Source organism: Crinia signifera, chromosome 6 (assembly GCF_055691185.1).
Source record: "Crinia signifera chromosome 6, ASM5569118v1, whole genome shotgun sequence".
Lineage (NCBI taxonomy): Eukaryota > Metazoa > Chordata > Amphibia > Anura > Myobatrachidae > Crinia > Crinia signifera.
Window position 1 is genome coordinate 187,236,241 of NC_139222.1, and position 24,661 is coordinate 187,260,901.

The 24,661-nt window shown below is 43.7% G+C and overlaps 1 protein-coding gene across 2 annotated transcripts in view; it reads left to right on the plus strand.

Annotated features, from left to right (window-relative positions):
- MYH10 (myosin heavy chain 10) overlaps positions 1-24,661 on the plus strand; it is a 137,651-nt gene that overhangs the window by 21,783 nt on the left and 91,207 nt on the right. For both annotated transcript variants that reach the window (XM_083148419.1, XM_083148420.1), the window contains exon 3: positions 15,571-15,727. In XM_083148419.1, coding sequence (XP_083004545.1) covers positions 15,571-15,727 — 157 coding nt within the window. The remainder of the gene's footprint in view (positions 1-15,570; positions 15,728-24,661) is intronic.

Genomic DNA, 24,661 nt, shown 5'->3' on the forward strand with positions numbered 1-24,661 from the left:
TAAGAGAGATGATACTTAAGGAATGGGTCAGCATTGACAAGAGAGTCACCCTAGGGAACAGGGTGGAAAGAATGTACCCGTTCAAAGATGAAGAATTTCTCGGCTGGTGCACTACACCTAAAGTAGACGCGGCGGTGGCTGAAATTATTTCAAAATCCACCATTCCGGTAGAGGACGCGGCGGCATTTAAGGATGCCATGGATAGAAGAATGGAAACATCATTTCGCAAGGTCCATTCAGCGTCAGCAGGTTCCCTGAAGACGAATGTAGCGGTGGCCTCAGTAGCCAGGGCGATTAGATTGTGGTCCTCTAATCTAAGGACAGACATAGAGGAGAAGATATCCAAACAGTATCTTATTAAAAATCTGGACATTATACAGAAGGCTGTTGACTTCCTATGTGAAGCTTCTCTTGATGGGGTCTCTTTTGCAGCAAAGACTATGGCGGCAGGCGTAACAGGCCGTAGGGCTCTTTGGCTAAAACCCTGGAATGCTGACGCTAATTCCAAAAATAAACTGGCAAACTTACCCTTTGAAGGAAAATTCTTGTTTGGGTCCAAACTTGATACCATGATACAGAGAATTTCAGGGGGAAAATCTGTTTGCTTACCCCAAGAGAAGAAGAATCGGTTTAATTTTCCCGCCTCCACAAGACAGGCATATAGAGAGGCAAAGACATATCGTCCGGGGAAGACGTATTACAAGAGGGGGAGTACCAGTACCTCTAGACAGTCATTTCGTCAAAACTTTCGTGGCAGATACCAACCCGAAAAGGATTGGAACCAGAAAGGAAAACTATGACTATCTCCGAAAGAACAGTATTGGCGCCAGACTACTGAGGTTTGTGACGAACTGGGAAGAGATAATAAGGGACACTTGGGTGCTGAATATAATTCATCAGGGCTACTATATCGAGTTCGAAACAGCACCTCTCCATCACAGATTTGTAAGATCAAGGATACCAGGCGTACCCGAAGAAAAGAAAGCCCTACTTCTGAAATTAGAACAACTCCTACAGACGGAGGCCATAGAGGAGGTTCCAGAAGAAGAACAGGGAAAGGGCTTTTATTCAAATCTATTTCTGGTGAAGAAACCGAATGGAACGTTCAGAACTATCCTGGATCTCAGAGATCTGAATGTCTACATAAAACAAATAAAGTTCAAGATGGAGACCCTGAGTTCCATAGTTATGGGAATCAGAAGGGGAGACTACCTTGCATCAATAGATTTAAAGGATGCGTATTATCATATCCCAATAAATCAGGGACACAGAAAATTTCTCAGGTTCTCGTGGCCAATCGTCATTTTCAATTTACCTGTCTTCCATTTGGGCTGAAAACTTCTCCGAGAGTCTTTTCCAAGGTGCTAGTTACAGTGATTGCGGCTCTGAGGCTCCGAGGGATTCAGGTATGGCCCTACCTAGACGACCTACTCATTGCAGGAGACTCTGTGAGAGAAACAGAGGACAATGTAAGGAAGACGATAGACCTGCTACAACTTCTAGGTTGGGTGATAAACACAGAAAAGAGCCAGACGGCTCTGACTCAAAGGATACAGTTTTTAGGGGCTATGATAGACACAGTTCAGTTTCAGATATCCCTGTCGGCCGAGAGATGTCTGAAGATTCAAGAGCTAACAAGTCTAGTGTTACGGATAGACGGCTGCCCGCTGAGTATGGCTATCCAGTTGCTGGGTATGATGGCATCCTGTATCAGGATCATCCCGTGGGCGCAGTGGAGAATGCGACGACTTCAGTGGTCCATCATCCCATTACAGAAGACCGGCTATGCCGAGCATCAGGCTAAGTCAGGAGGTAAGACAAGACCTAAAGTGGTGGCAACAGGGTTTAGAAGAAAGGAGTACCAGTCTAAAAAATCCGACATTCCGAATACTAACTACGGATGCCAGTCTCACCGGTTGGGGAGCTCATATAGAGGGAAAATCTATACAAGGCTCCTGGACAAGGAAAGAAGCAAGGAACTCTTCAAACATGAGAGAATTACAAGCGGTCTGGGAGTCCATACAACTCCTAAAGGAAGACATTCGCCATTCACATCTGAGAGTAATGTCAGACAATGTGACAGTAGTGTCCCACATAAATCACCAGGGGGGCACAAGAAGCATCAAACTCATGCAGATGTCAGAAAAAATACTGAGCTAGAGTCCTTATCAGCAGTATATATCCCAGGCAAGAGGAATATACTAGCAGACTTCCTGAGTCGAGAAGTGATATCGCCAGGGGAGTGGGAGCTGAATGCAGAAGTTTTTTCCCAGATAGAGAAAATATTCGGTACCCCAGAAGTAGACATGATGGCCAGCTTTCGGAACAGAAAGGTGAACAACTTTTTCTCAAAATCATTTCATCCGCAAGCTCTAGCCATAGATTCCCTTTCAGTGAAATGGAACTTCAAACTGGGCTACATATTTCCCCCCTTTCCGATGATCGGGAGAGTCTTAAAGAAACTGAGAGAAGATCGGGTCGAGGTAGTGGCAATACTGCCCTACTGGCCGAGGAGGCCCTGGTTCGTCAGCGTCCTAAAGATGGCGGTTCAGGAACCGTGGTCACTGCCCAACAGGCAGGACCTACTGCATCAGGGTCCGGTCTATCATCCAGAGCCAGCAGGGTTGTCGCTAAAGGCATGGAGATTGAGCGGGGCATATTAAGAAGGCACAACTTGTCATCCCAAGTCGTGGAAATGATGCTGAAGGCCAGAAAGAACATTTCTTCCTTATCCTATTATAGAACTTGGATCAAGTTCATCGAATGGGGTCAGTTCGGTGGTGACTTTTCATCGATATCAACAGATAAAGTCCTGCAGTTTCTATATGACGGTTTTCAGTTGGGTCTTGCCCCAGCAACGATAAAAGCTCAGATTTCTGCCCTAGCAGTACTATTAGATAGGCCTTTGGCTGAAGAAAGGCTGATAAAGAGGTTTAATAGAGCCATGAGGAGGATCAGACCGCCAGTCAAGGCTATAGTGGCACCATGGGACTTAAACCTTATGTTAGCGGTATTAGCTAAACACCCCTTTGAACCTTTAACAGAGTGTCCTCTAAAGTATCTAACCTGGAAGACGGTGTTCCTGATCGCAGTCACCTCGGCCAGAAGAGTAAGTGAGCTCCAAGCTCTGTGGATAGAGGAGCCTTATCTGGTCATCTTCCCAGATAGAGTGGTACTAAGGACACATCCTGAATTCGTACCTAAGGTGATATCCTCATTTCACCTCAATCAGGAGATTGTGTTACCTAGTTTCTACCCAGAACCGGAAAATGAGGAACAACGAAGTTGGCATACGTTGGACCTAGTCCGGGTCATCTCAATATACCTGGAAAGAACTAAAGTCCTTAGATCGACCAAACACCTATTTGTCATCCCGAGTGGTGTCCGTAAAGGAAAAGAACCAGGAAAACAAACCATATCCAGATGGATAAGAGAGACGATCGTGGCAGCCTACAGACTGGAGGGCAAGAAAGTACCTCCCATAGTACAGGCACATTCCACAAGGGCAGTCTCGGCGTCATGGGCGAACAGGGCCAGAGCTTCAGTGACCGAGATCTGCAAAGCTGCTACCTGGTCGTCAGTACACACCTTTGTAAATCATTATGCACTTGATGTTTCTCTTGCCCACTTTAGGAAGCATGTTCTCCAAGAGGCAGTATCTGCGGATACCTCTGTATAATAAAAATATTCATGCTTAACACTACCCTCCCGTTTATTTGTCTTGGGTATGTCCCAATGTATGGCTGCCATGGGGATCGTAGAAGAAAGAGTCGAATTATACTCACCGATAATTCCTTTTTCTTCCTAGAGATCCCATGGCAGCCACTGATTACCCTCCCTTGTATTATGATGTGTTTTCTCTAGGGACCTTGGTACGGAGACACTCAAAAGATACAGCAGAGGGGAAGGAGGGGTCTATTATACCCAAGGTGGGCGGTCCCAAGAGAAATCAATCCTGTCTGCTCTGATGGGGGAAGGGAATATCCCAATGTATGGCTGCCATGGGATCTCTAGGAAGAAAAAGGAATTATCGGTGAGTATAATTCGACTCTTTTCTGGAGCAGGAATTTCTCACTATTTATTACTTTGCACATGACAGCAGGGCTCCTGAAGATGAGTCATTCTTGTATTATGGCTGTAGGACAAATCAAATGTGTCATAAAACTTGTCAGCTGCTGTTGTAGTGTCACAGGACTGCAAATTCCTCTAGAAGAGTCAGCATGGTTTAGATAGGGCAATTACTACACCATTGTGATCAGATGCTGCTTTACCTCTCGTCATGTAGTCAGAGTCTTTACCCGAATAATAATGTTAAATCAGGCCAATTGTTTAAAAAATAAATATATTTAACATTATCTTGTTTCAGATGTTTTTTGACTAGTACCTGCACTTCAGTGCCTTATTGTGGGACACTGTTGCACATGTAGCTGAAACCATATTTGCAGTAGAAAACATTGCCTAGTGTGTATGGGTCTATAGTCCTGTGATCTCAAGCTGAGCTCTAGTAGCTTATGCTGAGCTATAGCCATTCTTAGAACATCACACATTCAACTTTACTTTCAACTTTACTGTTAATAATGATCATTCACGTATTCTATGGGGCTTAATAGTTAACTCCTCCCCTTTTCCCGGTAATCTTTGTACTTTGCTTCTTTTTTTTTTTTAAATAAATCTATTGATAGAGTGTAGTATTGTATTCCCAATAGCAGGCATGACCAAACTATGACCCTCCAGCTGTTGTGAAACTACAAGTCCCATCATGCAGTTTTGCTATTTGGGAATGCTAAAACTATGACAAGGCATTCTGGGATGTGTAGTTTCACAACAGCTGGAGACCACAGTTTGGACATGCCTGCCCTATTGTATGCTATGGACACTTGACGGAGCCATAAGTAAGATAAGACTTGGTAGCAAAGAGGGACTTTTGGGGCAATTAAAATGTAATATGTAATGGTTCTTTTGCACCAGGCACTCTTCTTTTGTTGAGCTTGTTGGGCTTAAAACACCCAATTTTGCTGTGAACAGCAGATAAACTTGGATAAAGTATTGAGCGCAATAAAAACAATTTTAAAATGCTGGAAATTTAACAGGTTTTTGCTCACTGCCTCAGGAGAGTGTGAGAAGAAATAATGGGTACTTGTGTATTTGCAGGGTGAATCTTTGTACTTTGCTTCTTTTTTTTTTTAAATAAATCTATTGATAGAGTGTAGTATTGTATTCCCAATAGCAGGCATGACCAAACTATGACCCTCCAGCTGTTGTGAAACTACAAGTCCCATCATGCAGTTTTGCTATTTGGGAATGCTAAAACTATGACAAGGCATTCTGGGATGTGTAGTTTCACAACAGCTGGAGACCACAGTTTGGACATGCCTGCCCTATTGTATGCTATGGACACTTGACGGAGCCATAAGTAAGATAAGACTTGGTAGCAAAGAGGGACTTTTGGGGCAATTAAAATGTAATATGTAATGGTTCTTTTGCACCAGGCACTCTTCTTTTGTTGAGCTTGTTGGGCTCAAAACACCCAATTTTGCTGTGAACAGCAGATAAACTTGGATAAAGTATTGAGCGCAATAAAAACAATTTTAAAATGCTGGAAATTTAACAGGTTTTTGCTCACTGCCTCAGGAGAGTGTGAGAAGAAATAATGGGTACTTGTGTATTTGCAGGGTGCCCACTAAGCTATTTGCTTAGTGGGCTATTCTGCGTAGTGAAATCGTATCGCATGCAATTTAGCGGTGCTATGGGATGCGATTTCCCTTAATTTTTCGTGCATGCCTGCGAGGGATGCAGTTAAAATCCCGGCGGTCGTGATCCCGGCGTTCGGAATCCCGACACTTTCTCCCTCCAGGGGTGTCCACGACACCCCTGGAGGGAGAATAAATTAGCGTGCCAAGCGTAGCAAGGCACCGGGCCCGCTGCGTGGCGAGCGCAGCGAGCCCGCAAGGGGGGGGGGGGCGATCCACGTCCCCCCCTTGTCGGGATTTCGGCGGTCGGGATTCCGGCGTCGGGATTTTGAACGCCGGGATCCCGACCGCCGGTATTTCATGCTGAATCCGCCTGTGATGCGATTTTTTTTCATTGTATAAGCACCCTTGCGATAAGATGTGATGGTACTTCATTCTAAAAGCATCCATGCACACCCCCACTATCCACATCACCCCGAAGCGTGAGAAGACGCGGTTACGCGTCCTCCCGACCTTATCATACCCCCACTATCCACGTCAGCGTGGAGTTGATTTTATGAAGTGTGGCGAGCCACCGTGCCCCCCCCCCCCCTTTTGCATGCCGTGCATGGTTGCACGGGCTGCGAATGGATGTTTAACATCTTTCAATGGTTCCCGACCATTGAAAGATGTGGAAGGTTCACGCATGTCAAAGGTTACGCTCAGGTAACCTTAGATATGCGTGCACATTCGCCAGGAAGTGGATGGGCATTTGACATCCGGTGTTGTCAACTGCCCGACCCCCCAGCACCCACATCATGGGCTGATCACTATGGGATCGCCCAAGAAACGCTGGTCTTTCCCATGGGAAGGGACTATCTGCCCAGGTCCCCTGCCCGCAAAAATGCATCTGTGCATGCACAGCCGCACTACTTCCGTCCCCGAATGCACGGGGGATCCAAATGAATAGGAATAAGGGCCTTAATAAATTTGTTTACTGCATGTTAGAAAATTCTTTTTGTGTCTCCCCCCTATTTTTGTTGTTCGGCAAATGAGGAGTTTGAAGTAACAGGAGAGAAGATTTTCCTTCTTCTTGTGTAGATGGCCTTGGAAGTGCATTTCAACTGTGTGGGTAGCTATCTTCGCACCACACGTACACCTAGGGGGTGATTCAGGTTGGTTTGCAAAAGCAAATGCCTTTAATGGACAAAACCATATGCACTGCAGGTGGGGCTGATGTAACGTGCAGAGAGAGTTACGTTTGGATAGGGATGGGTTGGTTCATATTTGTTTGCTTCTGCAAACACACATGAACAGTGATCCTTGCAAATTATGTCTTCCATCTAATGCTGTGTACACACGGGGCGATATGATTGCGGGCGATATATTGTCAGCAATATATCGCCCGCAATCATATTGCTCAGTGTCTCTCCTTTTCATCAGCGATGAAAAGGACACTGCTACGGTCACGGGGCGGTGGGTGGGAGAGAGACCGGAAGGGAGGAGGGAGCAGCAGCAGACGCTGCTGCTTTCACGGGTGGGGGCTGGAGAGAGACCTGAAGGAAGGAGAGAGCAGCAGCAGATGCTGCTGCTGTCACGGGGCAGGGGGCGGGAGAGAGACCTGAAGGGAGGAGGGAGGCAGACGCTGCTGCTGTCACGGGGCGGGAGGGAGCAGCAGTAGCCATCTGCTGTCACAGGGAAGGGGGGAAGCAGCAGCGCTGATCTCCGTGGCGCGGGCGGAAGCCGCTGGTCGCAGGAGCATGCTCCTGCGACTAGCAACCATTAGGGAGTACACACGGGAGCGCGCAGCACTCTAAATCACTGGCAATATGGTTGCTCAGCGACTTCATTCCTAGCGATTTCAGACAATATCGCCCCCGTGTGTATACACCTTTACAGAGGACATTGCTGACGAAGCACTGCTGGATCAGATGAATTATCGTCTAGCGCAGGATGTCAGCAAAAACCTTGATAATGGAAGCGCAGTAGATGTGGTCTTCCTTGATTTTGCAAAAGCTTTTGATACAGTACCACACAAGAGGTTGATAAATAAAATGGTGGACCTGGGACTAGGTGCAAATATCTGTAGATGGGTAGGGAACTGGCTGTGTAATAGAGAACAAAGAGTGGTTGTGAACAGTGCAGTATCAACTATGATACCAGTACTAAGTGGAGTGCCACAGGGTTCGGTACTGGGGCCCATCTTGTTTAACATTTATATTAACGATATAGGGATGGGGATTCTCAGCGATGTATCCATCTTTGCTGATGACACTAAACTGAGTAGAATTATTGAATCAACAGAGGATGTGAACATACTTCAAAATGATCTTAACAAACTAGATGAGTGGGCTAAAAAGTGGAAGATGAGGTTCAATGTGGATAAATGCAAGGTTATGCATCTCGGGAGACGTAACCAGTGTGTAAGTTACAACCTAAGCGGGGAGGCATTAGGTACTTCAGCACTTGAAAAGGATCTAGGAGTCCATATAGATAATAAGCTGGGGTGCAGTGTTCAATGTCACATTGCAACAAAAAAGGCCAACAGAATTCTAGCATGTATTAAAAGGGGCATGGAAACTAGGGACTCAAAAGTAATTATGCCACTGTACAAGGCATTGGTTAGACCGCATCTTGAATATGGAGTACAGTTCTGGGCCCCACACTATAAAAAGGACATCATGGAATTGGAAAAAACCCAAAGAAGAGCAACAAAGCTTATCAGGGGAATGGAGAATTTAAGCTATGAGGAGAGATTAAGCAAGCTAGGACTATTTACACTAGAGAAGAGACGTTTAAGGGGGGACATGCTCAACATGTACAAATATATCAGGGGCCAATATAAGGAACTCTCAAGCACTCTTTTTACTGCAAGAAAGGAAACTAGGACACGAGGGCACGAATTTAGATTAGAGGAAAGAAAATTTCGTTCCCTCAAAAGAAAAAATTTCTTTACGGTCAGAGCAGTCAAACTTTGGAACTCTCTTCCTGGAGAGGTGGTGTTGGCAGATACAATAAATACGTTCAAAATAAGGTTGGACAAGCATTTATTGGATAAAAATATCCAGGGGTACTAATAAGAACCATATTCTGTCTTTTACAAGGGATATGCTATTAAAACGTGGGTTGAACTAGATGGACGCAAGTCTTTATTCAGCCTTATCTACTATGTAACTATGTAACTATGTAAACTGTGGCCCTCCAGCTGTTGTGAAACTACACATCCCAGCATGCCTTTCCATAGTTCTAACATTCTCTAATTATAGCAAAAATGTGGTAAGGCATGATGGGACTTGTAGTTTCATCACAACTGGGGGGCCATAGTTTGGACATGCATGGTCTAGCGTGTACCCATCTTATGACTTTAGGTAGATGCTCAGAGGGTATTATGTGATTTAGTCTGTGTGCCCCCCACATACAGGTTTTGAGTGTGGCTATATGTGTAGGGACTTGCCGAGAATTGGCAGCTGCAAGCTTTACATGATTTGATCAAAATGTGAACAAAATCCTCAAGTGTATCGCTGCTGCAGCATTGTGGGGTTTTTCCCCTCAATTGAATCTATCCAAAATCATGATGTATTGGGAAATGAACATCAATCTTCCAGAAGGAATGAAGAATGGTGCCCAATTCCGAGCCATATCCAAACCGCTAAAAGAGCCAAATGAGATGGTTGCAAAATGTATGAAACATTCCTTACAGTTTGTGGTGCTAACCACCATATACATCAAACTTGCTTATCCATTTGTTGGACTACAATTTACTGTAAGTTGTCAGTGTGTCGTTTTGCCTCCTTCACAACACTTCGCTCAAAAGTGTTCATTGCATCTTCTTAAAGCTTAATGAGAATGTTATGACCGTGATGATCTGAAAACCTTAGTCTTATACAGTATATGTAATCATATCCACTATATGACCAGCATTTACAGTCGATACATGCTCACATAAAATCCAATGGAGTGCTGTAGGAATAAGTAGCATTAATTTAACATATCTGTGACATTGGCCCTTATTCTGATCGGTGCGGATATATCCGCGTGCGTTCGGCCCGCCGATGTTTTGTGTCTGCGCATGTGCAGAGGCGTCTCTGCGCATGTGCGAGCGGGGCGTACGGCCAAATCCCGCATGATATGTGAACACTCCGAACAGGGGGTGGAGAGGGGCGTGAAGGGCTATTTGGGTTCATTACCATATGCATACGCCCCGCGTTTCATGGGAGTTCCCATGAAAACGCTGGGCGTACGTATGGTAATGCGGCCGTGACGCACGTGTAGGGGGCGGACATATGACATCGCCGGATGTCAGCTGCCCGCCCAGATCCCTGCTTTTGCACGGAAAAATGTCCGTGTGGTCTGAGGTTGCGGGTGCTGGTGGAGCACACGGTCCTGCATTCGATGGTCTGCGACCATCGAATGATGGGGGAGGTTCCCTTAGATGGAGGAGGCGTATTCCGTGAAAAATACACGTGCGGTCCGTTCGGACAGCTTCTTACCGCATACGGACGGAGTTGGCGATCCGTATGGAAGGCGGGGTTTCGCACGCACGGTCCTGGCCGCATAATCGGCTCCGGCCGCACCGATCAGAATAAGGGCCATTGTGACATCAGTGACATTTTATATTCCTGTCGCATGTGATCATTAACCGTTTAATTACCGAGGCAAATGTAGTGGTTCCACTGGTGCTTCCCACTTACCGTAAATCTAGCCTTTTATGCAGAATTAACAGGTCTGCTTTTAATTAGCACGTTATGAGAAATGAGTGTTCTGTTCAACTAATGAACATGCGATTCGTTTAACAACCCATTCTGACAGCAGGATAAGTGGCATGGCTGGAAGCCAGTAACCAGTGCGCTCGTGAGAGACTACTAGATGCATTGCTAGCCTCATAGCAGCAGCTGTTACCCCATCTCTTTGCTGTCACTGTTACATGAGACCTAGGCCAAGGAGTAAAACAGAAAAAAAGATGGAAACAATCCTGTTAACTCAAAATGCTTATTTATTCCACTGATTAGTGGTTAGTTGACATATACCAATATACGTACAGGAGAAAAATCTAAAAATATTAAATCTAAAAATGTGTCTCCTATGCGTATAGGGTTCAGGCAGCGTGGGAGGGAAATGCCAATCCCCAATCTGATAACAAGAAAGAAGATTACATGTACACGCGCTAGAAACAATGTATAAAATATATTTTGCAATGTATTAAAACAAATATGATTTTTCACTGACCAGTGATACTGACCGATTAAAGAAAAGTTTAACAGGCATATGTAGACAAAAAAATAATAATAAAAAAATATATATATATCTGATAAAGCTGCTCCAGATCTGATGAAGCCGCTGACACCCCACAGGAGGCGGAGAAATACGTCATATGACTAATAGCTACCTCACTACCCTCTCTGGAGCTCCAGAATACGATCCCCTCATCTGCCTGCAGGATAAGCAAGTACTGTCAAACTTCTAATCAGCATTGTAATTACAACTAGCTTGACAGCCAGCAGGAAGCACACATTGGGATCTCTTTATATACGTTTTAAAGGAGTAAATGTTCCTTTTTGTTTTTTTCTTTTATAACCACATACCAACCAATGGGTGTTGTCTGGCCAGACAGTGGACTTAATAGAACTTTCCTATGCACTAAACAGTGTCCTTTAAAAACAGCCGACATGCTGACGACAGGAAGGATCCAATAATATCTGAACACAATTAAACCTACAGAGGCCACACATGAACAAAATTCTGAGCCATCTATATATATTTTTTGGTACTTGTTTCCTAGCACGGTGCCCAGATTTTCTACTTACGGCACCGTAGGGAAATCGCATCGCATGGGCCATTATAGCTGCATGCAATTCGATGGGATATTTTCATGTAATTTTTTTTTTTTGTACACCACAATATAGCATCACATTTCCCGCAAAATCTTATGCGATTTTATAGGGTGTGCGATGCCATGAAATTAGGTATACAATAATATGATTGTATGTCCCAAAAATAGATGTAACTCACCCCCCCCCCCCCCCCCACTATCCACGCCACCCTGAACTGTGGCGAGCGGCGGTGGAACGTGTCCTCCAACTTTTTCAATACCCCACTATCCACGTCGGCGTGGAGTTGACTTTATATAGTGTGGCGAGCCTGAAGCGTGGCGAGCGGCCGCGGATAACTTTACATGTATTCTGCATCCCCTTGCGGGGCACGCTGTGCTCGCCACGCTTCGGGCTTGGTGGCTCGCAGCGCTCGCCACACTATATAGAGTAAACTCCACACCGACGTGGATAGTGGGGTAATGAAAAAGTCGGAGGACACGTTCCGCTGCGCTCGCCTCGCTTTGGGTGGTGTGGATAGTGGGGGGTGCGTTAAACCTATTTTTGGGGATATACGATCATGATTGTATTCCTAATGTCATGGCATCAAACACCCTATAAAATGACATGCGATCGCATGCGATTAAAAATTGCATGCGATTTTGCGGCAGATGCGATGCGATGGCCCGGGGCTGATAGAGCAGTAAATAAATTACATGGAAAAATTGCATCGCACATTGCATGGCCCTAAAAGGGCCCATGCGATGGGATTTCACTACGCAGAATAGCCCACTAAGCAAATTGCTTAGTGGGTGCCATGCTAGGAAACCAGTACCATTTTTTTTCTATACTGTTTAAAAAAAAACAACAAAAAAATATATATATATATATATATATATATATATATATATATATATATATATATATATATATATATATATATAATTATTTTCTTTTGTCTATATATGCCTGTTACGTTTTTCTTTAATCGATCAGTATCACTGGCCAGTGAAATAATCATATTTGTTTAAATAAATTGCAAAATATATTTTATACATTGTTTCTAGCGCGTGTACATGTATTCTTCTTTCTTGTAAGGAGTCAAACAATTGCACTCAATGTGATCGACCCTAGAATGAAAGCATGGTTCCATCAGACTGTTCCCACACATCTCTGGCAGTGTGCACAGAGACCTTCGTGATGGAGAAGAATTTTCTGAGTAAACACAAGAAATTTCACACTGTTTTCTCATCAGAGCCAGGCCCCTTCTATATCAGAGGAACAAAATCTGGTTTCAGAATAAATTTACCCGATCATTGGATGGGTTGGGCGAAGCTTTGCACGTTAACGTATCGCAAGGCAGAAAGTCTTGTCTCCCTTGACTATATAGTGCAGATCTGCACTATATAGTCAGACTTGTATGCAAATCGGATCGTGGATCGCATTTTAAGGAATATCTGACCGTGTGTACACACCATTATACTCCCGGGGCGCTCCTGGAAGCCTCTGATTGGCAATTCGGTCCTCCTGCAAGAGGTGGACGTACTGCAGCAGTCTGTTGCAGTTGCATAACCTAGAAAAAATGCAGCTGCATGTGCATTTGCATACAAGCCTGTTAGCAATTGCACATACTATTAGTTTCTTTATGCTTTTAAAATAATTGCATAGAATATGTATCAAACTGTCTTTGGCGTAGAGAAGTTGGTCATAGCAACCAATCCTCTTCTGCGTACCATGTTATTGAAAGCACTGGTTGAATACTAGATACAAACTAATTGGGTTCTAGGTGCAACTCCTCCATTTGTCCACTCTTTAGAAAATATGATATGTAATTTCTTGATCTGTATTTTTATGTACTTTTTTTTGCACATGGTTATTGTGTAGACTACCACAATATCCATTTCCATAATGTCAATAAAGATTTCAAGAGATTTCTGTGTTTGTCCACTTTCTAGATATTTAAGACCACTAAATATCCATAAATGTGCATTCTTGTTGGCAGCCAAGAAGAACTTGGGATACGGTCGTATTGTCGACCCAACTTAGGTCGGCAGTCATTAGGTTGACACCATTAGGTCGACAGGTGTCTAGGTCGACATGGTTTTAGGTCAGCAAATGTGTTAGGTCGACATGGGTTAGGTCGACAGGTCGCAAGGTCGACAGGCGGTATTTCATGCCCTACCATCTACTTGGGTGTGGTGGGAGAATAAAATAGTGTGCCGAGCGCAGCGAGGGGCTGAGGTTAACTTCCAACTGTGTCCATGTCTATGGTGTCGACATTCGGGTCAAAAAACAGTGAAAAAACCCATGCCGACCTTGTACCATGTCGACCTAGTTGCCTGTTGACCCAACGGTGTCAACCTAATGACTGCGCTGGCTGCTTCCAAATAATTGTATCAGACGTTTCTCAAAAATATAAACAATTTATTAAAAAACATACACATAGATAAAATCACACTAAATCTATATTGACTGAGAGTCCTTTGTTGAAGGTATTATCTCACTGGGATAGCGATATTGCAAGTACTAGCTGAGAATGATAAAGTGCTGTGAAGTTTATATTACCATCCTGGTCGGTCTGGAAGATGTTTGTATACCAGAATTGGGATCACAGTCCTGAATTGGGCCCTATAGCGGGCGGGGGTATGGCACTCCCCTCAGATGGTAATGTCCTTTGGAGACTGGGATTAGGGATCATGCAGATATCCCAAAGGCTGGAACTCCAGTTATTTCCAGGGAGGACTTCTGAATATGGTAGATGGCTGTGTCCCTTTAAGCAGCAATGGATTTTCAAACGACCAAATTTTGGATGCGTCCCATTCAGGGGAATATAGGGTCTCAGGCACCGGGTCTCAGCAGCAAAATGGGGGTGTATTGGCAAGGCTCAACGCGTTTCCCCGGATGTGACCTCCGGCTTCTTCAGGCTCCTGAAGAAGCCGGAGGTCACATCCGGGGAAACGCGTTGAGCCTTGCCAATACACCCCCATTTTGCTGCTGAGACCCGGTGCCTGAGACCCTATATTCTGCTGAATGGGACGCATCCAAAATTTGGTCGTTTGAAAATCCATTGCTGCTTAAAGGGACACAGCCATTTACCATATTCAGAAGTCCTCCCTGGAAATAACTGGAGTTCCAGCCTTTGGGATATCTGCATGATCCCTAATCCCAGTCTCCAAAGGACATTACCATCTGAGGGGAGTGCCATACCCCCGCCCGCTATAGGGCCCAATTCAGGACTGTGATCCCAATTCTGGTATACAAACATCTTCCAGACCGACCAGGATGGTAATATAAACTTCACAGCACTTTATCATTCTCAGCTAGTACTTGCAATATCGCTATCCCAGTGAGATAATACCTTCAACAAAGGAGACTCAGTCAATATAGATTTAGTGTGATTTTATCTATGTGTATGTTTTTTAATAAATTGTTTATATTTTTGAGAAACGTCTGATACAATTATTTGGAAGCAGCCAGCGCAGGCACAATTCTCTTTTATTCCTATATATGGTCCTATAGGGCCTGACCGCCCTGTGCCAGCCGCTGTTGATTTGCGCACCACACATCTTTTTCCATTTTTTAGTTCAACCTAATGACTGTCTACCTAAGTTGGGTCAACAATACGATCCACACCCAGAGAACTTTTAAACTTGAAAGATGTCCTTTAAATGGAACAATGATGTACTGTAACCTGATGGTTGTATGAGCTGCACGGATAAATCCGATCAATTAACGTTTCGGCTATGGAATGTCTTGCATAATGCTGATAAAAGGGTCAATATGTACAAACCCCATCATGTTGCTGCAGACCGCTGGATGTGGAGGGCCAGACCACCAAAGCGCCCCCCCCCCCCCCCCCCCCCCCCTTTCAGTGATCATTTTTACCTATATATTATGCATTTGCTGTATACGATGTATGCTGCATTTACTGTATGAGGTCTGTTGGATAGCTTTGTGTTTCTCTCACTTAATACTAAGCTCTATTATGTTTGCCAGTGCACCACAAATGGATTATATTAGTAATTTACTGTAGTGACATGTTAGACAGCATTTGTGTTCTTTTAATTATGGTTATTTTCTTTCTTTGTGTCTAGACATATTCCGGGTTGTTCTGCGTGGTTATCAACCCCTACAAGAACCTCCCCATCTATTCAGAAAATATTATCGAGATGTACCGAGGAAAGAAACGCCATGAGATGCCGCCACACATCTACGCCATATCAGAGTCTGCGTACCGCTGCATGCTGCAAGGTGAGCTTGGGACAGATGTGTCACAGTATCATTAACTCTACAGTCCTTGTACAAAGCATCAAACATCTATCTATCTGGTATATTTGTGGATTTAATCCATTTAAAATAAGATTAAATGATAAAAAAAAATGTTTTATGTGGGATCAAGCTTCAGATCTTCTCCCACTTTCCTGTACGAGGAAGTATATGATAGTTTCCTAGGCCTGTGCTTTGTTAATGGAACATATTTCATAGCTACAGTAGCTTGCCAAACATTGGTAATCTAAATGCTGATGTTCATGGAATGTAAATGTTTATGCAGACAGAAATATACATTTTTTTTATGATCTTATAATTCTGTTCATGAAGCAGCTGTGTTTTAATAGTTGTAAATTAGAAGAAAAATGCTGTGTGGTAATCTGTTACAGTCATAAGGGTCGATTGTATTAAAAATGATGTGACAAGCACCAGGAGGGAGTTCCCTGTGCTATTCTAATCAGCGCGCTGCTAAATTGGAGAATGCTGGTACTCTCGGGTGTTTAGTCGCCCTGTGGTGATGCTATTTGCGCCGTGCTAGGACACAAAACAGAATCACTGCCACTCGTCAGCGGTAGCAGCCCCTGATCTGGCTAATGCCAGGAGCTCCACCGGCACTATTCACCTTAATTCGGAATTGAACCTCATAATGTGTTAAAGAACACATCTAATATCTTTTGTGCAAATTGTAACAGCCAATAGTGATTTGCTGCTCTGGTCATACAAGTTTGGGAAGCCCAGGCATATCTATCATGGGTGCAGTGTGTGCAGTGCACACTGGCCCCTTGGTTGAGTAGGGTTCACATCACACACCCAGCTCTATGGTCATTTTCCTGGTGACATGCACAATAGAGTGTGCTCTAGTCCCCTCTTCTCACACTGCCTCCTGGTGGATAGTCAGGTGCGCATTGTATAGAAACGACATTCTAACATCAAACTTTATATAAAATGTTCTCCAACTTGTCTTTCAACATTTTTTTGTTGTGACACAATTCACTTGTAAAACACTGCTGTTACTCTACTCTAATATGGTGCTTATGGTTTACTTACCACAAGTGAATTAACATGGCTGCATTCTAATAACTTCCGGTTTAACCAAATACTCTATATGCCATCAATATTCCTCTGTGTTTTTATTGTGTTATTGATTTATACTTTGTAATGTGTAAGGGATTTTAAAGCATTGTAATACAACTGTGTATTTAATGTTGTTAGTGTTGTGTCAGCCTGGTCCTCTTCTGAATCAGAGCCAACTCACTTTAAACTGATACAACAGAAATCTGGCCATCTAATCTTCCCGTTTAATGTTTCCTATGGTTTCTGCCTGTGAGCAAAACCTGCAGTAATCTCAGTAGACATGCAGGGAAAGACACCCTTGGGTCACAGGGCCAGTCCTTTAGCATTTCTCCCTCAGCCAGCCTCGCAATCTCTCCTCCCTACCACTTTCTTCCAAACTTGCCACTCAGTGTTTCCAGTGTCTGGCAGTGTTTGTGAGCTATTGTCTCTAGGCTATAGACTTGTTTAACCCCGCAGACATAAAGATGGATAATTATTAGGAAACAATTGTTCTTCAAAATGAATATTGTGCGTAGTTATATGCTGCAGCACAAACACACAACCGTATACAGTATTAAAACACTACACATACTTTAACCATGTAATTTAACATACAGTAACGTATGATATTAAAGAAGAGGACACCATAATTGAGTGGTATTAGTGTGGAACAGATCAGGTTTAATGCGCTGAGTAATGGCAGGTAGTGGTGTCATGACTGGTATTTTGTGTGTTTTTTTTTTTTTCCTTGGGTGTGGTATATTAGGTTTGACATGCACACTGTCGTCACTGGAAAAAAGCTTGACACAAGCAAAAGGTCGACACATAAAAAGATCAACATGAACATTTAAAATATTGTCAGTGTTGACACCTAAGAACGTTTTTTTAATGTACCCCAAAAAGTGGACTGCATCCCGTTGCATGGCTGCTTCGTACTGTTCCCATTTGGATCCTACGTGGATGGTAAATGATAGAAAAGTTAAAAAAAATTAGAATATACCAAATAAGCTGATTGATTGCCGACCTAGACATTGTGTATCAGCTATTGGAAAACTGTGTTTTATATTATGCAGGTTATATCCTGTCGGGTGTAGTATGCGTCTGATTCGATGTCAGAGAAACGACCATCAGAATTCGAATGGTCAGCAATCTGACAGGGGCGAGCGCGTCGGAACCCCTTGCGGGCTCACTGTGCTCGCCATGCCCGTGGCTCGGTGCACTTGCCACCTGTTCTATTCTCATTCTATGGGGGTTGTGGACCCCCACAAGGGAAACTAGCCCCTGGTAGTCGGGATCCCGACTTTCGGGCATTTAGCAGTTTTTCAATCCAAATCAAGGGTAGGGAGGAATGAGAATAAAGAGGTCCCAATCAGCCAATTAAACCGGGATCGTAATCTCCCGTAACACAAATGTAAAAGGCAGACAAACCCTGGCATTCACTGATAATGCCAGCATTGCACATTTAAAAACAGAATTCGTGGTTCCCCGCACCATCAATAACATTGCGACCAGAAACTTTTAGTTATTGGGTAATAAACGAATTATGCTATTTAGGTTTACCTTGTGTTAAATACCCTGAATGTTTTATTTTGTCCTGCTTTTCTTCAAATTCTGGTACCTTTTGTATAATATACCATGTTTGGATGTATGTAAGGCGACTCCTGCAGGAGAAAAGTGCTATATACATTTATCAATAATTATTACAACTTGTAGTACTCAAAGGGGGCAGTTCAGTTTGGTGCCGGATGACTGACTGACAGTCAGGATTCCAGTGGTCATTTCTCCTACATCGTAGTCCGACTTCCAGTATATGGGCTATTTTCCCTTGTGGTCCATGACCCCCATGAGGGAGAATAGAAGAGGTGGCGAGCGCATTGAACCCACAAGGGGCTTGAATGCGCTCACCCCCTGTCGGGCTCCTGACAGTTGGGATTCCGATGTCTGAGAAACGATCGTCGGAATCCCAATTGTCGCGGACTTATACCTTACCCATTCAGTTGAGGAGGTGAGCAGATATATGCAGCAAGTCTGACTTTTCACACTTTGTCACACCTAATACTTTAGTCTGGTTTATCCGCTAAAACCAGCTCGATTAGGCATGACATGCATGAAAAGCAATGGGCACCTAATAAAACATCTGTGTATCACCCTTGTTGAAGTGATGGGCGATATGCAAATATAGGTGCCCAGAAACATTTAATTCTTCAGATTACTTGGAAAATGGGCTGAAATCACCTGTGTGTATATGCCCCTTAAGTTACAGGGACAGATGAGATGGGAAAAGTTGTAGCCCAGCATCTATGTGGGAGATGGAACCAACGGCAGTGTGGATGAATTCTCAGAAATCTTTAAAGGGAGTTCATGACTCTGTTCTATTTGGCCAAATGACATGAGGTTGTTAGTGAAGACAATGTTTAAAAATATCTGTACACAGTAGCTATACCAGATTTCCAATGAGTACCGAGATATGAAAGGAAAATTACTAGATAAATGTAACTGGCCATAGCACTGGTAGTAAAGGCTTTGGACATCTATTGACACACTCCTGGTGCTGGACAAGTCTTTCAGTCTCTCTGCTGCATTACACAGATTTGCATGACATTGCACATGGGTGACAGAGCTGTTCATTTGATAGAAGTTTGCTTGGGTATTCCGACACCACGTCCGTCTGTCTTGGACAGGCTCCATCTTTATTTAGCTGCTAGATCCAAGCTGGTGCATTCCCCTGTAACAATACTGACTCTGTTGGATATTTTGGCTGAATGCTAGAACTGGCTGAACATAGGGCGGCTGGCATTCAGGCTCAGTGATAAATTTCTTTTTATGATCTCACAGATCTGTGTCCATTATGGACATGCATTTGCTTGTACTGACATCATTGCCAAACATGGAATTCCTTCCCTTTTTAAATGTGATGTATTCTTTACCATCATTTTTTATTTCCACCATTATTAACCTTGCTGTAACTGTCATATAGCAATCATGTGGTAGATGGAGCCAGTGTCATCTTATCTGTTTTATAGGGATGATGCCATAAATGACAATCATTCTGCTATTTACCCTGGTGGCCAGAACGGGAGGAAAAGCAGAGGAACAAGAATCAGTGATCAGGGCTTAAAGTAAAGACAAGAACAAAACTTATTAGGTTATTGTCCCAATACTTTTAAACGCCCCATATACCGTACACTAGACAAGAAATGAAAAGATGTCGCTCAGTAGGGCCCTTATGATTCATTTCTTCACACTTCACTATGCATAATACATTTGTGCTTCTGTATTACTAATTCCTCTTTTGGTCCTTTTACCTCATCTTATTATACAAATTACCCATGAAATGAGCATAGATGGTATATTTTCTGCGCTTTGATTTCTGCCCTTTGTGTGAGGTGTGTGACTTTTCTTTTTTTTTTTTGTTAATTAGTGGTGCTGGGAATTGTCTCTACAAGTATTTTATGTGTCAAAGACTGAAGGTGCCCATACACTGAGGCGATTTGGTCCGATTGCGTCCAATTGGGCCGTTAAATCGGACCAAATCACCTCTCCCTGACATGCAGTCGGGTCCGATGCGCGGTCCCATACGCATCGGACCCGACCAGGTGGTCGTACCGGCTGGCGTCCGATCACCCGTTCTGGGACCTCCCTCCAGGCGGCGAGGCAGGCGGGAAGCAGGGACGCATGCGATCCATCACAACAGATTGCATGCTTCTCTGCCGCCGGGAAGGTCCTGGCGGCTCTCAGGGTATTGGGTGTCCGAACACTGCTGAGAGAGGTCGCAGCAGCGTATGGACACCTTGAGATTTGGGTTTTACCATATACCAATCTTTATAACTAGCACATTGGTTCTGTCTCCCAAGGTGCATAACCTTGCATTTATCCACATTGAACCTCATCTTCCACTTTTTGTCCAACTAATCTAGTTTATTAAGATCATTCTGAAGCGCGGAGACATCCTCGGTTGTCCTAATAACTCTACTCAGTTTTGTGTCATCAGCAAAAATGGAAACATTGCTGAGTATTCCCAGCCCAATATCGTTAATAAGTATGTTAAATAAAGTGGTCCCTAGTACTGAACACTGTGGCACTCCACTTAGTACTGGTATCATATTAGAGAACAGAGAGGGATTGTGAACGGTGCAGTATCAATTACACAGCCAGTTCCCTACCCATCTACAGATTCTTACCCCTAATCCCAAATTTTACATTGTTTTAATAAATAAATAAATTTGATATACAGGGATCGACTCAATTAGACACTATCCTTGTGTCTGTGCGGCTGTGTGCCACACTAAAGCTGGCTATACGCCAGACCGTCCAGATTCCGATCCAGTTAGTGCCACAATTTCCCTTGACCTCCCCGGCAGCTTCTCAGACACAGGATTGATCTTATTTGCATAATTTCAAATCCGATGTATCGTGAGATCTGCAACTACCAGCATATTGATCGTTAGAATCTTCAGATCATGTGTGCAGTACATAGTTATGATCAGAAGATCCGTCTTACAACCTGTGGGCCCGCGCATAGGATCGTATGCATACCAAAAAATACACAATGTGCACAAAAACACACACGATGCATTGTACAAGCCTTCAAAGTCATGCATTCTGGTCTGAAATTGTTCTGATGTATGACTGCATTCTAGTACCTCTGGACTTGCTGAATGATGGTCACAGCCAAGTGCAGAAGTCTGCAAGTTCAATGCAAGATTGTACTGCTAGTGGAAAGAGATACAATTTAGCTTTCTGCATTTCCATGCCAGTGCAATGGAAAGTAGCTTCCTTTACTGCTTATTAAATTGATCCCTCTGTGTTCGATCCTGGCAGATATTTCCAATCTGCAGCAGCTAGTCCCAGAGGAAAACCGCTGGGATTGAATAGGTGCTGGCTGATATTTTCAAGTACTGGAAATATTGGCCAGCATTGACTACCCCTTAGTGTGATAAATATTGTTTGCATGATACATTTGTAAATTCATATTGTGATGGTGGCAGTGAATTGTTGTTGTCAACCATCAAACAGCTGATCAAATATTCCTTTGAAATCACTTTAATATATATATATATATATATATATATATATATATATATATATATATAGTGGCATTCAAGTATAGTATGGTGTAGCATATCTGCACCTCTCTACACTGCTTATCTAACTCGACACTTAATCAAATGTCACAAACAAGTCTCACCGACTAATTATATTAAATGGATTTTATTCTGTATTAGCTCAAACCAAGTACATCCTGTTTCATGTTCTTCTCAGTACAAACCTTCCAATCTCCATGCAAATTAGGGGGGGTCAGGTGAACTGAACTAGTTTAAGCGTCGAAAGTTCATTTGAAACTTTTAGTCAGAAATTTAACAAGAACCTATTAACATTTGCCTCACTGATAACTCTAGTTTTACCAGTAGATTCATGGGCTACATTCTTCTGAATATTCAGCTCATAACATGGATGATTCATGTGTTTGTAGGTAACAGATCCACTGTAATGGTGACAGGCTTTGCTCATCTGTTTGTTGGTTAACACGTGTTTTTCCAACTGAGCGTCCTTTATTTCACCTCGTTTCGGGACAGTGGGTTTCCTCAAGCTTATCTGTTGTTGCACTTTGTTACCATTAATTAATATCTGGTAACTGCATTAAAAGTAAGAGGAATGATTTTTTTTTTTATGGTCTGACCCCATTATTGCTTTCTAAATGTAGCACTTTATAATGACAGCATACACTGCAACCTATTTTTTTTATGCATGAATACAGTATGTGATTCATCTAGGTTGTTTAGATTTTCTTGGAAATAGTGCATCCCTTGTAAATAACATTGGTGATACTGTACATCAGTAACATGCATGTTACTTTACAAGCACCCTTTTCTTAGGTCTGAGTTCTGATTGGAGGGCTGGGTGAGCATGTGAACCAATAACAAGCTCTAATCTTTAGGATTAATACACAGGGAATTCAGTAGTTTTCTGTGCCCCTTGGTGTAATTTAATTGTTTCCGATCAAGCGTGCACACCAAGGTGGCTATTATTTCTGCTCACCCCCTCCTAAGATGGTGAGCAGAAATGTGTGAAAAGTCTGGCAATTCAAACCTTTCCTGTCACACCCAATACTTTGGACTGGTCTAACCACTAAACCTGAAACTCTTGGGCGTGATCAGTGCTGAAAACACTGGGTGCCCAGGGGCGTGGCTTGGCCGGACAAGTGAGAGGACGTGCCTGGAGAGAGCTCCGCAGATATCCTGTTAAATGATCCTGCCCCAGGGACTGTGGCTCTTTGCCTCCTGTCTACTTACTCTCCGGAGCCTCTTCTGTGTATCCTGTGCTGCCTGCTGGTCTCCTGCGATTCCTCCTCGCACTGATGCACCGTGCTGGGCCTGCCGCGCTCTGAGCTCCCGGGCGCCATCTTGCTTCCTTTCTTCTCCCTATTCCTCCACTGTGGTGCTGTCTGGCTGGTGAGGCGGCGGAGGTGGCTACTGAACGAGCTGCTGGGATGTGCTTTCCTGCCCGATTGAAGATCTCCTTCGTGGCTGGTGGCCTCCAAGGAGGGGAGCGACTCCCACATATTGTGCTGCTGCTGCGGATGACTGGACGCCGGGAGCCATCTTAGATCCTCCGCCACTCCTGGATCAAGATCTCCTGCAGTTTCATGCCGCGTCTGTCTGGTAACTGGGGTGCGCTTGGGCTCGGAAACCGCTGGTCTCCTGCTGTACTGCTAGTATGCTGCTCAGACACCTCTTTACTGGGTGCCGCATGGGTTGAGGTAACAAGCGACAGTGGATCTCTGTATTGTTGAGTGGTGAGAGCAGGAAGCAGTCTTTTAGGATGCGCGGAGGGTGCTGGCGCCATCTTGCCTGCGTGCGCCCTGGGCTGTGGCGTTCATGTTCACCTGTTGCTATCTAGCTGGGACTTGCTGTGACTACTAGCTTCTGCCCTATATTGGTACTCCGGATTCCCCGCCAATCTCCTGCTGTTCCTTATGCTGATGGTGGTGTTCTAGCTGCCACCATCCTACTTGGTTCCAATTATACTGCTAACACTCTGCCTCGCCTAGTCTCCCATATATGACTATGGAATCTCCTGTACATCTTATCCGGCGTGCGATATCTGCATCATCTACCAGACTGCTTCTTCATTTAGATGAGATTCAGGAGGGTATACTCTCCTCTTCCAGTAATCCTGAACAATATGATGCAGTTGATAAGGGAGATATATCTGTGCCTAGTGACATGATGGGCCCTGTCTGTTTCTGCACCAGATTCTGTTTTGGATAAGTATACCTCTGTGGACTTATCCCAAATTAAGAATATTTACTGCAATACACCCTGCTTCTCCTCAATCTCCTTTTTGTGGTACTAATAGACGTGATGAGATCCTGGATCTTGTTTACTTATACTCATATAATGCCACTTGCATATTTCAGTTGTTCTCCTGTTTTGCCTGGCGATACGTTTTAGACTCCTTTTGTTTCTTCAGGGAACCGAGAGCTGGCCGCATTAATGGCTAGAATGGTACTTTAATCCTAAATCGAGATGCTGTCTATTTTTTTTATTGTTTTCCCTTTTAGTCTAGGTTTGTACACCCTGCGTAAATATAACAGTATGTACTGTATTATAATTTGAGTTATCCTTTTTTATTTTTTCCTTGTATTATGTACTGTACTATTCATCCTCGTTATACGGGGCCATTGCTCTCCATATCTCTCTGTTCATCATCCTGCAGCTGTCAGCTTTTTCTATACAGTCCTTCTTTGTGTGTCTTTATATATCCTCATTACCAAGTGTGATATATTACTATATTTAGGGGGATGAGCTGACCTAATACGGCTGAGCCTATTGCCATTTTAGTATATCCTGTGTTTTTCAT